The sequence below is a fragment of the Sapajus apella genome, unplaced genomic scaffold, assembly GCF_009761245.1.
Source record: "Sapajus apella isolate SASKATOON/1434 unplaced genomic scaffold, GSC_monkey_1.0 scaffold57, whole genome shotgun sequence".
Classification (NCBI taxonomy): Eukaryota; Metazoa; Chordata; class Mammalia; order Primates; family Cebidae; genus Sapajus; species Sapajus apella.
The window spans coordinates 884,803-898,683 of NW_022436997.1; the positions used below are offsets into that span (position 1 = coordinate 884,803).

Genomic DNA, 13,881 nt, shown 5'->3' on the forward strand with positions numbered 1-13,881 from the left:
TTGATGCTCTCTTCCCCCAATTGTCAGGATTTTTAAACAGTTTGTTCTAATTCACTGACAGGATTCTTTTATAATGAATCTAAAAAAGCTGGAAATCTTTAACTCGAGCGCAGATCGGATCACCTGGAACGGTACGGGTGTTTGTTAAAAATTCAGATTGCCCAAATTTTCGACTCAGAGGGGCTGATGTGGGGCCAGCGACCTCCAGATTAACGGGCTCCGTGGGAGACGCCCTGCTGGTGGCCAGTCTCGGGGTTTAGCTGTTCACTGTTGCTACAAGTGCTGAACTACGGTCTAACAAAACTGACACAATTAATCGCCCAGGTCCTCAAGACAGCAGCGCCCCCAGACGGGGTGACGCCCTCATCCTCTAGAACCGGATTGGGGGCAGCATAGCTGGTTCCACTACCCACGTGGTCGCCAGGGCAACCACAAGGTTGACTCAAAAGACCAAAATAAAGGTACATCGAATGCCAGGACCAAAGCTGGAAAATATCTAATCATTCATTTTGATGTTTAAACTAGAAAATGTTACTTAAAAAATACGTAACCTGCCAAAAAATGCAGGGTGGCATCCAGGAGGGGGAGCGGTGAACGCGAGGGGCAGTACTTCCGGGTCAGGTGGGCCGGCTGTCTTGACCTTCTTTGCGGCTCGGCCATTTTGTCCCAGTCAGTCCGGAGGCTGCGGCTGCGGAGGTACCGCCTGCGGAGAAATTGCAAAGATGCTGTCCGTGCGCGTTGCTGCGGCCGTGGTCCGCGCCCTCCCTCGGCGGGCCGGACTGGTGAGCACCGAGGGCCGGCATGGCGTAGGCGGCCGGGCGGGACCGCAGGGTGGTGGTGCACTGGTTCGGGCTCTCTTTCTGCAGGAGGGCGAGGGGCTGTGGCTAACGCCGCCATCTTGCACCCGTGGCTGCTCGGGCTGGACAGAGCAGGCTGCAGAGGGGCACTTTTGCTTGGCATCGGCGCAGAATGAGGCAGAATGGTACAGGGCGGAGAGTGAACTAGGTGGTGTTCAGAGACAGTGCCTCAAGATTCCTGTCTTCGGCTGAGAGCGGCCGGAGAAGGGAGATCTTGGGTGAAGGTCAGGGCTTGCGCGCTAGCTCTCCGACACCTGTTGTGCATCGATGAGGTTTCCTCTCGGCTGATTTCTGGGGTCGCGTCGCGCTGAAGGTCAGAAGACTGCTGTCAGCTCTTGTCGGAGCTAGCCAGGGGAGTCTGACATTGTGTGAAGGTCAGCAGGCCCCAGCATTTCACCTCTGCCTGGAGCTCAGTTCAGAGGAAAGGAATAAATGAAAGTTTTTGGAATACTTACGTAGGCATTCTCGTAGTGCTGAATACCGAAACGACCGTGAAAATATCGTGCAGGTGCAAAGAACCATTACATGTGAACGGCAGTAAAGCTGGTTTTTAAATTGTCCGGCAGAAAGTGTGTGCTTTGTGGCACTTGGACCTGAGAATTTGTCCTGGTTTTGAGTAATTTTTACTGATGGCAAATTACTCCATCAGTAAAAGAGAACATAGGTTGGAAAATGGCCGTGAGGGTTAATGCCTTTTGTTACTTGTTTCCCTTGAAATTAGTATGATTTCAGTGTGAACTCATTGACACTGACATTTACTTTTTTTTTTTTTTTTTTTTAAGTAATCTTAATTTGAAAGGTGAAATAAACACATTGGCTCTTTTGCTGCCCTAACACAACCGCTGGTAGCATCTTGGTTTTCTGTTAAAAAAAAAAAAAAAAAATTTTTTTTTTTTTTTTTTTTTTTTTTTTTTTTTACACTCCTGACCTCAGGTGATCCGCTCGCCTTGGCCTCCTAGAGTGCTGGGATTACAGGTTGAGCCACCGCGCTCAGCACAAAAAAGCATTTTGAACGGTTTTCATCTAGCTCCTATAGAAGGTAGTAGTTTCAGAATTGACCAGTCACAGATTACAACTTGAAGGAAGGAGAAACTGAAGGAAATTCCAGGTGGCGGCAGGATTTGTTGAAGAGAGTAAAATAAGTCCACATGCCGTGACTCTTAGTTTCTAATCTAACTCTAGCATTTATTCAGTTTTTGTTCACTTATGTTTTTCTTTTTAAGTAAAATTGGAAATACATTTAATTTTGCCTCTGTAGGAAGCCGTTTATCTTAGAATTTCTGCAACTCCGTTAGAATACATCTAAGTCAAAGTAATAGAAGCTGGGTGCCTTTAAAGAGAAAGACACTTATACTTTGTTAACAGTTAATTTTTAAAATACTGACTGCCCAGTCTGGGCAACATGGTGAAATCCCATCTCTACAAAAAAAAAAAAAAAAATACAAAAATTAGCCTGGCGAGGTAGTACACTCCTGTGGTCCCACCTACTGGGGAGGCTGAGGTGAGAGGCTCACCTGAGCCCAGGAAGTTGAGGCTGTAAGTGAGCTGGGATTGCGCCACTGCAGTCCAGCCTGGGTGACAGAATGTGACCCTGCCTCAAAGAAAAAAAAAAAAATAGGCTGGGTGCATTGGCTCACATCCGTAATCCCAGCACTTTGGGAGGCTGAGGTGGACAGATCACTTGAGGTCAGGAGTTTGAGAGCAGCCTGGCCAACATGGTGAAACCCATCTCTACCAAAAATGTAAAAAATTAGCCGGGTGGTGATGGCGCACCACTGTAATCCCAGCTACTTAGGAGGCTGAGGCAGGAGAATCGCTTGAGCCGGGGAGGCAGAGGTTGCAGTGAGCCGTTTCAATGATAATAAAATAAAGTACAGACTGCATTTTAAAATATGCTTTTTATAGAGTGTTTACTGTGTACTAGGAACTGTATAATAGATTTTCACATATATCAAAAGGTACTTTCCCATGTGACATTTTAAACACAATGCTTTTTATATAGTATTTTCACCAGTACTTTGATCAAACAAAGCCGGCATTTAAGATTGTCAGTTTTATATAGCCTTTGTTAAAAATCGAAATTTTAAGAATACTTTTGCACTAGGTCTCCAGAAATGCTTTGGGTTCATCTTTCATTGCTGCAAGGAACCTCCATGCCTCTAACACTCATCTTCAGAAGACTGGTAAGTCTTATTTCTCAGTCTACAGGGCGCTTACTACCTTATCACAGTAGATGAAGATAGAAATTACATACATTATGTAACTGTTGTGGGTTGTTTTTCATTTGTTAGTTCTTTTCTCTCAGTTTGTATAGACTCTCAGGTTCTTAAATCATAATGTGCCATTTAGCCCTGTCATGGTTCTCTTGTTCTAGTTAAACAAACTACAGTTAAATATTTTTCTTTGATATTAGTACAGCTTCTTTGTTCTGTTAATGGCCCTTGAGTAGAAACAGAAGGAACATATACTAAGTAATGGAATCTTTCTGATCTATGAAAGACTTTTTTCCCCTCCTAAAAAGCATTAAAAAAAAATGTAAATTCTTACTGATAGGTTTTCTTTCTCTCTCTCTCTTTTTTTTTTTTTTTTTTTGCCTTTTTGCTTTTTATGTTTTGAGACGGAGTTTCACTCTTGTCACCCAGACTGGAGTGCAGTGGCACGATCTTGGCTCACTGCAACCTCTACCTCCCAGGTTCAAGCGATTCTCCTGCCTCTCAGCCTCCTGAGTAGCTGGGATTACAGGCTTGTACCACTGTGCCCAGCTAATTTTGTATTTTTAGTAGAGACGGGGTTTCTCCATGTTGGTCTGTCTAGTCTCGAACTCCTGGCCTCAGGTGATCCACCTGCCTCAGCCTCCCAAATACTGGGATTACAAGTGTGAGCCACCACACCTGGCCTGGTTTTCTTTTTCTTTTCTTTTTTTTTTGAGATGGAGTTTTGCTCTTGTCGCCCAGGCTGGAGTGCAGTGGCACAATCTCTGCTCACTACGACCTCTGCCTCTTGGGCTCAAGTGATTCTCTTGCCTCAGCCTCCCAAGTAGCTGGGATTACAGGTGCCTGTCACCAGGCCCAGCCAATTTTTATATTTTTAGTACAGACGGGGTTTCACCATGTTGACCAGGCTGGTCTTGAACTCCTGACCTCAGGAGATCACCCATCTTGGCCTCCCAAAGTGCTTACAGGCATGAGCCATCTTGCCTGGTCTACTTTTTTTTTTGGGACTCTGTTGCCCAGGCTGGAGTGCAATTGTACAATCTTGGCTCAATGCAACCTCCGCCTTCCAGGTTCAAGTGATTCTCCTGCCTTAACCTCCCTTGTAGCTGAGATTACAGGTGTGCGCCACCACATCTGGCTAATTTTTGATATTTTTAGCAGAGAAGGGGTTTTGCCGTGTTGGTCTGGCTGGTCTCAAACTCCTGACCTCAGGTGATCCCACCACCTTGGCCTCCCAAAGTTCTGGGATGTGTTTTTGTTTTGTTTTGAGACAGAATTACGCTCTCTTGCCCAGGCTGGAGTGCAGTGGTGCAGTCTTGGTGCTCTGGAACCTCCGCCTCCTGGGTTCAAGCGATTCTCTCCTGTCTCAGCCTCCCAAGTAGCTGGTGTTACAGGCATGCACCACCACAGCTGGCTATTTTATTTTATTTTTTAGTAGAGCTGGGATTTCACTGTGTTGGCCAGGCTGGTTTCGAACTCTTGGCCTCAAGTGGTCCGTCCACCTCCCAAAGTGCAGGAATTACTGGCGTGAGCCACTGCACCTGACCCCTATACGCTAAAATGAAGAATACTACCTATACTACCAGTGTGCCTTGGAAGGGAAAGAGACTTACACTTTGTTCACGGTTTTTATTTTTTATTTTTGTTTTTTTGAGACAGTCTCACTGTCGCCCAGGCTGGAGTACAGTGGGGCTATCTCAGCTCACTGCAACCTCCTTCTCCCAGGTTCAAGAGATTCTCGTGCCTCAGCTTCCCAAGTAGCTGGAATTATAGGCATGTGCCACCATGCCTGGCAAATTTTTGTGTTTTTGGTAGAGATGGGGCTTCACCATGTTGCCCAGGCTGGTCTCAAGTGCTGGTTTTACAGGCAGGAGGCACCGTACTTGGACGACAGTTGGTTCTTACGTTTTTATAGAATTTAGCCAAAAATTGAGGTTTTAACATAGTTACGGATTCCTTAGAAATGAAATCACAGGAGAACATTTATTTTAAGGGTTTTGCTTAATTGGATTAGCTTCCCGTCTAGTTTATGTTTGTCTTGTGAAGATTTTCTTTTTTCTAAATCACTTGGTTTCATTTTCATAGCTTTTTAAAATAGAATCTTGTGTTACACTGTAGAATTTTATACATATATATATATATATATATACACATATATGTGTGTGTGTGTGTGTATATATATATATCAAGACTCTATCTCAAAAAAATACATTATATATATACACGTGTGTGTATATATATATATATATATACATATGTGTGTGTGTGTGTGCATATATATATTTTTATTTTTGAGATAGTCTTACTCTGTTGCCTAGGCTGGAGTGCAGTGACACAATCTCGGCTCACTGCAACCTCCAGCTCCCGGGTTCAAGCAATTCTCCTGCCTCAGCCTCCTGAGTAGCTGGGACTACAGGCACGCCCATGCCCAGCTAATTTTTTGTATTTTTAGTGGAGACAAGGTTTCACCATGTTGGCCAGGTTGGTCTCGAACTCCTGACCTCAAGTGATCTGCCTACCTCGGCCTCCCAAAGTGCTAGATTACAGGCATGATCCACCCATGCCTGGCCTGTGGAATATATTTTTATTATTATTATTTCAAAACTAGTTTTTTATGTTGTTTGGAAATGGGCTTTAAAAAGATTTGAGGAGCAGATTTTTTTTTTTTTTGAGACGGAGTTTTGCTCTTGTTACCCAGGCCGGAGTGCAATGGCGCGATCTCGGCTCACCGCAACCTCCGCCTCCTGGGTTCAGGCAATTCTCCTGCCTCAGCCTCCTGAGTAGCTGGGATTACAGGCACGCGCCACCATGCCCAGCTAATTTTTTGTAGTTTTAGTAGAGACGGGGTTTCACCGTGTTGACCAGGATGGTCTCGATCTCTTGACCTCGTGATCCACCCGCCTCGGCCTCCCAAAGTGCTGGGATTACAGGCCTGAGCCACTGCGCCCGGCGCAGATTTGTTTTTAATTGAATTGTCCTCCATAGGGGCTGCTGAGATGTCCTCTATTCTTGAAGAGCGTATTCTTGGAGCTGATACTTCTGTTGACCTTGAAGAAACTGGGCGTGTCTTAAGTATTGGTGATGGTATTGCCCGTGTACATGGGCTGAGGAATGTTCAAGCAGAAGAAATGGTAGAGTTTTCTTCAGGCTTAAAGGTAAATTATAAGATTTTGGTGTTTTAGGATCTGTCTTCTCAGTTATTCATTTAGCGATTCAGAGATTGTGTCATCTTTTTTACAAACTTTTTTTTTTTTTTTTTTTTTTTGAGACGGAGTTTCACTCTTGTTACCCAGGCTGGAGTGCAATGGCGCGATCTCGGCTTACCGCAACCTCCGCCCCCCGGGTTCAGGCAATTCTCCTGCCCCAGCCTCCTGAGTCGCTGGGATTACAGGCACGCGCCACCATGCCCAGCTAATTTTTTGTAGTTTTAGTAGAGATGGGGTTTCACCATGTTGACCAGGATGGTCTCGATCTCTTGACCTTGTGATCCACCCGCCTTGGCCTCCCAAAGTGCTGGGATTACAGGCGTGAGCCACCGCGCCCGGCTTTACAAACTTTTAAGTCTCAATTTGACTCAGATTTTTTTTCTTGGCTATTATATATTGTAAAGAGAATAAACTTAAGGGTTTGTATTAGCCAGCTTTTTTTATTCTAGGAGTTAAAGCACTCCTAGAATATGTATGTGTAAGTTGCAGCCACTGGCTCCAAAATATAAAATTGAGTACACTTTCACCCAAAATCCGAGAAGTTCAAATCTGTTCTTTCTTGCTATTAAGATTATTTTATACAAAAGCATTTGATAACTTCAACAAAATTTTTGTGGTGGAATGTTGGAAGTCAGTGACTTTATATTTTCTAGTGAGTAGACCTATTGCTGAAAGGTGAGTTTTGGTGTAGCTATTAGAAGCTCTCTAATGATATATAAGTCTGCATTCTATTGGGTTGAGAGCCTCATCTGCCAGTGGTATGAGAAATAAGTTGTGGGAGTCATGGGCTCTCTGAAGAAAGCAGAGGATGATATCTAGATAAACCAGGGACGGTAGAACTGTCTAGTAGGCACACAGATATAGGAAAAGATAGTCTTGATACTCTTGCTAGTCTCTACTATGGAAAAAGAGCCATTTGATGTGGAAGACTAATTTCAAAGCCCAAAGTTATCATTAGCTGTAAGATGTTGGCCAAAATTTAGCATCTTCAGTATACGGTATTTATCTTTGAAAGGTGAGGTTGAAACAGATTAATTCTGAATTCCCCTTTTAGCTTTTAAAATCCAAATGTCTAGAACAATACTGACCAATAGTATTGTACATACATAGTATTCTGCGGTGATAAGAATACATCTGTGCTGTTTAATACGGTACTTACTATACTATCGCTATTAAGCATGTAAAATGTGGCCAGTGTGACAGGAACTGAATTTTTAGTCTTTGAAATTTGACAGATTTAAATTGCTGCATGTGGTTAATGGATGAACATCAGAGATGTAGGTTAAAGTATCTGGACCTGTAATGATATTCCATGTTACTCCCAAGTACTTCTCTAGAGTTTTTATTACTGACCAGACTATTCCTGGAATAGCCTTTTTGCCTCAGACATGATTTAAGGATCTAAAATATAGTTATCATGATGAGAGGTGATGTGGTGCTGTTACATTATGAAAATTTGTATTTGATTGGTTACAGTTAGGTAGCTTTTAATTTCACTTTCTCCTAACCCGAGGGGTACAGGTCCTGATTAGATAATTTTTGAAACTGTTTATGGAGCTTCTCACAGATAAAAAAGATGATAATCAGGTTTGTCTTAAGGTTTCCATTTGGCCCTCATCACTTTATTGCATACTGATCACCCAGCTCAAGAGCCATTGCCAAAGAAAGTGCAGTGGAAACAAACTTAACCTGTCCAATTTCTCTGCTTCTATAATAGTTGAGGTTATAATAGTGAGCATATTAGGCTTATCAATGTGCTGTCCTAAGATTATTGAAGGGAACATATTGCTATTTTAAAAGTCTTAATCAGAGAAGGTTGGTTGTTAGTTGGGAAAGTACTCAAGAATAAACCAGGTGAAAGGACAATACTGCCTTTTCCCCCAGCTGTTTTCTTATATAGTATTGATATATGGGGAGGGAGTGCCCATTCAGAGTCTTTGATGTTCAGTTGTGTCTTTTGTGCAGGGTATGTCCTTGAACTTGGAACCTGACAATGTTGGTGTTGTCGTGTTTGGAAATGATAAACTAATTAAGGAAGGAGATATAGTGAAGAGGACAGGAGCCATTGTGGATGTTCCAGTTGGTGAGGAGCTGTTGGGTCGTGTAGTTGATGCCCTTGGTAATGCTATTGATGGAAAGGTAGGTTTAATGTTCATTAGATGTAGTTGCAACTTCCAACAAACATCAAAACATTATGCTTAGGAGGTTTTTCTTTTTATTTTTTTAACAGGGTCCAATTGGTTCCAAGACCCGTAGGCGAGTTGGTCTGAAAGCCCCTGGAATCATTCCTCGAATTTCAGTGCGGGAACCAATGCAGACTGGCATTAAGGCTGTGGATAGCTTGGTGCCAATTGGTCGTGGTCAGCGTGAGCTGATTATTGGTGACCGACAGACTGGGTAAAGAATCAAAAGCATATTAAAAGTTCTAACTAAAGGGCCAGGCTCACACCTGTAATCCCAGCACTTTCGGAGGCCGAGGCAGGTAGATCACAAGGTCAAGAGATGGGATACCATTCTGGCCGACATGGTGAAAACCTGTCTCTACTAAAAATACAAAAATTAGCTGGGCATGGTGGTGCATGTCTGTAGTCCCAGCTATTTGGGAAGCTGAGGCAGGAGAATCACTTGAACCTGGGAGGCGGATGTTGGAGGAGCCGAGATTGCACCACTGCACTCCAGCCTGGTGACAGAGCGAGACTGCATCTCAAGAAAAAAAGAAGTTCTAACTAGAATTTACTCAATGGAAGGATTACTTTTTTTTTTTGAGACGGAGTCTTGCTCTGTCACCAGGCTGGAGTGCAGTGGTGCAATCTCGGCTCACTGCAGTCTCCGCCTCCTGGGCTCAAGTGATTCTTCCGCCTAGCCTCCCAAGTAGCTGGGACCACAGGCGCGTGCCACCACACCCAGCTAATTTTTGTATTTTTAGTAGAGATGGGGTTTCACCGTGTTGGCCAGGATGGTCTCGATCTCTTGACCTCATGATCCGCCCGCCTTGGCCTCCCAAAGTGCTGGGATTATAGGCGTGAGCCACTGTGCCCGACCTGGAAGGATTACTTTTTAATCTTGGAATGATAAATGGTAATGGGCATATTAGAATGTAATATGCGGATTAATAGTAGTAAAATTTTAGCTGGGAAATTCTTTTAGGTTTAGGAAGATTTATATTTACTTTCTCTCTTTAAAGGAAAACCTCAATTGCTATTGACACAATCATTAACCAGAAACGTTTCAATGATGGATCTGATGAAAAGAAGAAGCTGTACTGTATCTATGTTGCTATTGGTCAAAAGAGATCCACTGTTGCCCAGTTGGTGAAGAGACTGACAGATGCAGGTATTGAAAGAACTTTAGTCCTATTGCTATTATCTTAAGTCCTATTGCTGCTAGTTTTAGAATAGCTTCTACTTAATGAAGGCTTATTTTAATTACTCTCTAATAAACTGAACTTTTTAATACAAATCAGTAAGTAAAGTAATATAAAACACTAATACAGTCAAAGGTTTTTATTGGTTTCTTTAAAGTGGAAAGCCTGCTAGACAAATTCTACAAGAACTGTAACACTTGTTCAGCTCTTAATAGTAAATATTTTTAGCACTTGGGTAATTTTTATAGTAGCCTCCAATTTAAAATCACAGTATTGATAAACTTGTAAAGTTTAAAATGTATTTTCTCCTCAGATGCCATGAAGTACACCATTGTGGTATCAGCTACGGCCTCAGATGCTGCCCCACTTCAGTACCTGGCTCCTTACTCTGGCTGTTCCATGGGAGAGTATTTTAGAGACAATGGCAAACATGCTTTGATCATCTATGATGACTTATCCAAACAGGTCAAAGGAAATATATTTTTTAGAATCCACTTATTTGTACTGCAGTGAAAGTTCACATATGCAGCTTCTATTTAATAGGTCAACTTCACAAACCTATTCTGTACCATAGGCTGTTGCTTACCGTCAGATGTCTCTGTTGCTCCGCCGACCCCCTGGTCGTGAGGCCTACCCTGGTGATGTGTTCTACCTACACTCCCGGTTGCTGGAGAGAGCAGCCAAAATGAACGATGCTTTTGGTGGTGGCTCCTTGACTGCTTTGCCAGTCATAGAAACACAGGCTGGTGATGTGTCTGCTTACATTCCAACGAATGTCATTTCTATCACTGATGGACAGGTATTATTTTAATGATTAAAATAAATGTAAAAAAGATGTGGAGATGTGGATAATTCTGAGGCTTTCGTTGAGACTAATAATGCATTAACTGATTTGCTAAATGCATTTTACTTTTTATTATGGAAAATTTCAAATACATACACAAGTTAGGAGAATGGCATAGTGAAACCCCACAACAGTCACCCAATTATTTCATAGAGGATGTGTTTCATTCTTGTTTCATTTACAACCACTGCTATTCTCCCTTCTAGATAATTTTGAATGAAATAGAGATTATATCACTTCACTTGATATATTTCAGTATAAATATGTTGCTTCTATCTTTTTTCTCATCTCATGCACATTTCCTAATTGTAGCAATAAAATATACAGGATAATTTGGGTTGTGAAATATTTGGGGGATTGATGCTTTGCATTGTTAGGTTTTGAGTTTCAGCTTTTTGGCATAATGACTTACATTTGAAAATAGTTGATTTTTCACTTTAAGCTTGCTAGCATGTGTCTTTCCTTACATTATAGATCTTCTTGGAAACAGAATTGTTCTACAAAGGTATCCGCCCTGCCATTAATGTTGGTCTGTCTGTGTCTCGTGTCGGATCTGCTGCCCAAACCAGGGCTATGAAGCAGGTAATTTTGCATCACTTTGACAGGAAAGGGAATATCATTAGATTAGCATCTTAAAGTATTAATATATTAACTATATTTGTATAGTAGTCTGTGTCATCGAGTTACAGTACCAGTAATTTCTGTATTACAGGTGGCAGGTACCATGAAGCTGGAATTGGCTCAGTATCGCGAGGTTGCTGCTTTTGCCCAGTTCGGTTCTGACCTTGATGCTGCCACTCAACAACTTTTGAGTCGTGGTGTTCGTCTAACTGAGTTGCTGAAGCAAGGACAGTATTGTGAGTTGTTCTTTTCTCCATCTGGTCAGGTTCCTCTTATGTATCAAGATCTTCCCAGGCCTGCAGAGCTATATCACATATCACAGCCTGTAGTATGTGTTGTTATCTGTTATCTTTCATCAAAGGCAATTTTATTTAAACTACATTTCTGTTTGTTTTGGGTTTTTTTGGGGGGGGGGTGGGGTAAGGGGACAGAGTTTCAATCTTGTGACCCAGGCTGAAGTGCAATGGTGTGATCTTGGCTCACTGCAACCTCCACCTCCGATTTTCAAGCAACTCTCCTGTGTCAGCCTCCCAAGTAGCTCAGTTTACAGGCATGAGCCACCACACCCAGCTAATTTTTGTATTTTTAGTAGAGATGGGGATTTCACCATGTTAACCAGGCTGGTGTCAAACTCCTGACCTCAAGTGATCCACCTGCCTAGGCTTCCCAAAGTGCTGAGATTACAGGCCTGAGCCACTGTGCCTGGCCCTGTTTTTTGTTTTTCAGACAGAGACAATGTCTTGCTGCGTCACCCAGGCTGGAGTGCAGTGGTGCCATCGTAGCTCACTGCAGCCTTGAATTCCTGGGCTCAAGCAGTCCTGCAGCCGCAGCCTCCTGAGCAGCTAGGACTACAGGCATATACTACCATGCCTGGCTAATATTTTTTATATTTTGTAGAGTCAAGGTCTCACTGTGTTGCCCAGGCTGGTCTTGAACTCCTGGCCTCATGCCATCTTCCTACCTAAAGTGCTGTTATTACAAGTGTGAGCCACCATGCCCGGCCCCAAACTACATTTTTCTATTTTGTTGTTGAGACAGAGTCTCCCTCTGTCACCCAGGCTGGAGTACAGTGCTGCAGTCTTGGCTCACTGCAGCCTTTGCCTCCCAGGTTCAAGCGATTGTCTTGCCTCAGCCTCCTGAGTAGCTGGGATTGCAGGTGCATGCTACCATGCCCGACGAATTTTTATATTTTTTAGTAGAGTTGAGATTTTACCATTTTGACTAGGCTGGTCTCGAACTCCTTACTTAAGTGATCTACCCACCTCGGACTTAGAAAGTGTTGGTATTACAGGCATGAGTCATTGTGCCCAGCCCAAACTACATTTATTCTTTTCATTTGAATGTAAATGATAGGGGCTTCACAACCAGGAAAACAGGTATATTTAATGTCTTCCTTTGAGGAATTAAGGCCTTCCTTTCAAGAATTAAGGCCTACTAGATTACCCTCTCACCCTTGGCTATATGAATGTGTAATTTAGCAGATTTAAAAGGAAGTTGATGTGTTTTTATCTTGTCAAGTGATTTCAGCAAAATATTTATACCCAAAACAGTATTAACACTGCCAGATCATAAACAGTGCTTATGGACTATACTCAAAGATTATACTTCAAGCCTTGAAAATCTAAGAAAGAACTGCTTCCTGTTGGGGGAGGGAGGAAGGATTATTAAGTGGAGTTCTAGGTCTTTGAGAATGTAGAGTAGGTAGTTTACAGGGGCATATTAGAAATTGGAGAAAAAGTAAGTTTTCCTGACTTTGGTGAAATGGCGTTCAGTTGTTTGAGCAACTCACTTGGCATTCTTTCTGTATCTTTGCAGCTCCCATGGCTATTGAAGAACAAGTGGCTGTTATCTATGCAGGTGTAAGGGGGTATCTTGATAAACTGGAGCCCAGCAAGATTACAAAGTTTGAGAATGCTTTCTTGTCTCATGTTGTCAGCCAGCACCAAGCCCTGTTGGGCACTATCAGGTATGAATGCAATTGTTGGCCTCCTTTTGTAAAGTTAGGTTTAAGATAGAAAGTCTTGTTAAAATTATTGTAGTTAGGCTAGTCATTAAAATTTTGTCCAGGTTAGAACTTACGACCTGCTTTTATTTTCAAATAGGGCTGATGGAAAGATCTCAGAAGAATCAGATGCAAAGCTGAAAGAGATTGTAACAAACTTCTTGGCTGGATTTGAAGCTTAAACTCCTATGGATTCACATCAAATACCAGTTCAGTCTTGTCATTGTGTGTTCTAGAAAATTAGTTCCATTCGTAAAAGGGTTACTCTCATATTCCTATGTACAGAAATCACATGAACAATAAAAGTTCCATAATGTGTAGTTGTTTTCTGTCATCTGAGTTATTTAAAACCAAGATCAAATTGAGAAATTGGTAAACATGTTTCCTGATCCATTTTACATGAATATTGGTACAATCAACTGGACTAGATAATTCACGGCTGAGCTCTTTGAATTCACGGCTGAGTTCTTTGTACGTTTCTAGAGTACTTAGTGGTTAAGAGAAACTCCTAAACTGGATATATGTGGCAGGCTGACAATATTGAAGATACGAATATGAATTGGATATATAAAGCTGGCATCTCTGCCCAGAAGATACACCTGTGTAGTTACTGTAGGACAGCTAAAATCCTCAGGGAAATGAAGAAACTGCTAGGAACAAAAGCTGAGAAGATAGAAAGCATAAGATAATGAAAACTTGTTAATATATATTTTGTTTTGAGACAGGGTCTCCATCTCTCACCCAGGCTGGAGTACAGTGGCGTGATCTCACCTC

The 13,881-nt window shown here is 42.4% G+C and overlaps 1 protein-coding gene and 1 pseudogene across 1 annotated transcript; one reads left to right on the forward strand and one right to left on the reverse strand.

Annotated features, from left to right (window-relative positions):
- The first annotated feature begins 486 nt into the window (after window positions 1-486).
- On the forward strand, window positions 487-13,427 carry ATP5F1A (ATP synthase F1 subunit alpha). Its single transcript, XM_032245248.1, has 12 exons — window positions 487-782; window positions 2,962-3,040; window positions 6,056-6,225; window positions 8,242-8,415; window positions 8,507-8,673; window positions 9,461-9,609; window positions 9,954-10,105; window positions 10,215-10,439; window positions 10,959-11,066; window positions 11,197-11,341; window positions 12,921-13,071; window positions 13,208-13,427. Exons 1-12 carry the CDS (start codon window positions 723-725, stop codon window positions 13,287-13,289), a joined length of 1,662 nt encoding a protein of 553 aa, XP_032101139.1. The 5' UTR covers window positions 487-722; the 3' UTR covers window positions 13,290-13,427.
- LOC116528262 lies at window positions 9,782-9,839 on the reverse strand (annotated as a pseudogene).
- Window positions 13,428-13,881: the final 454 nt, after the last annotated feature.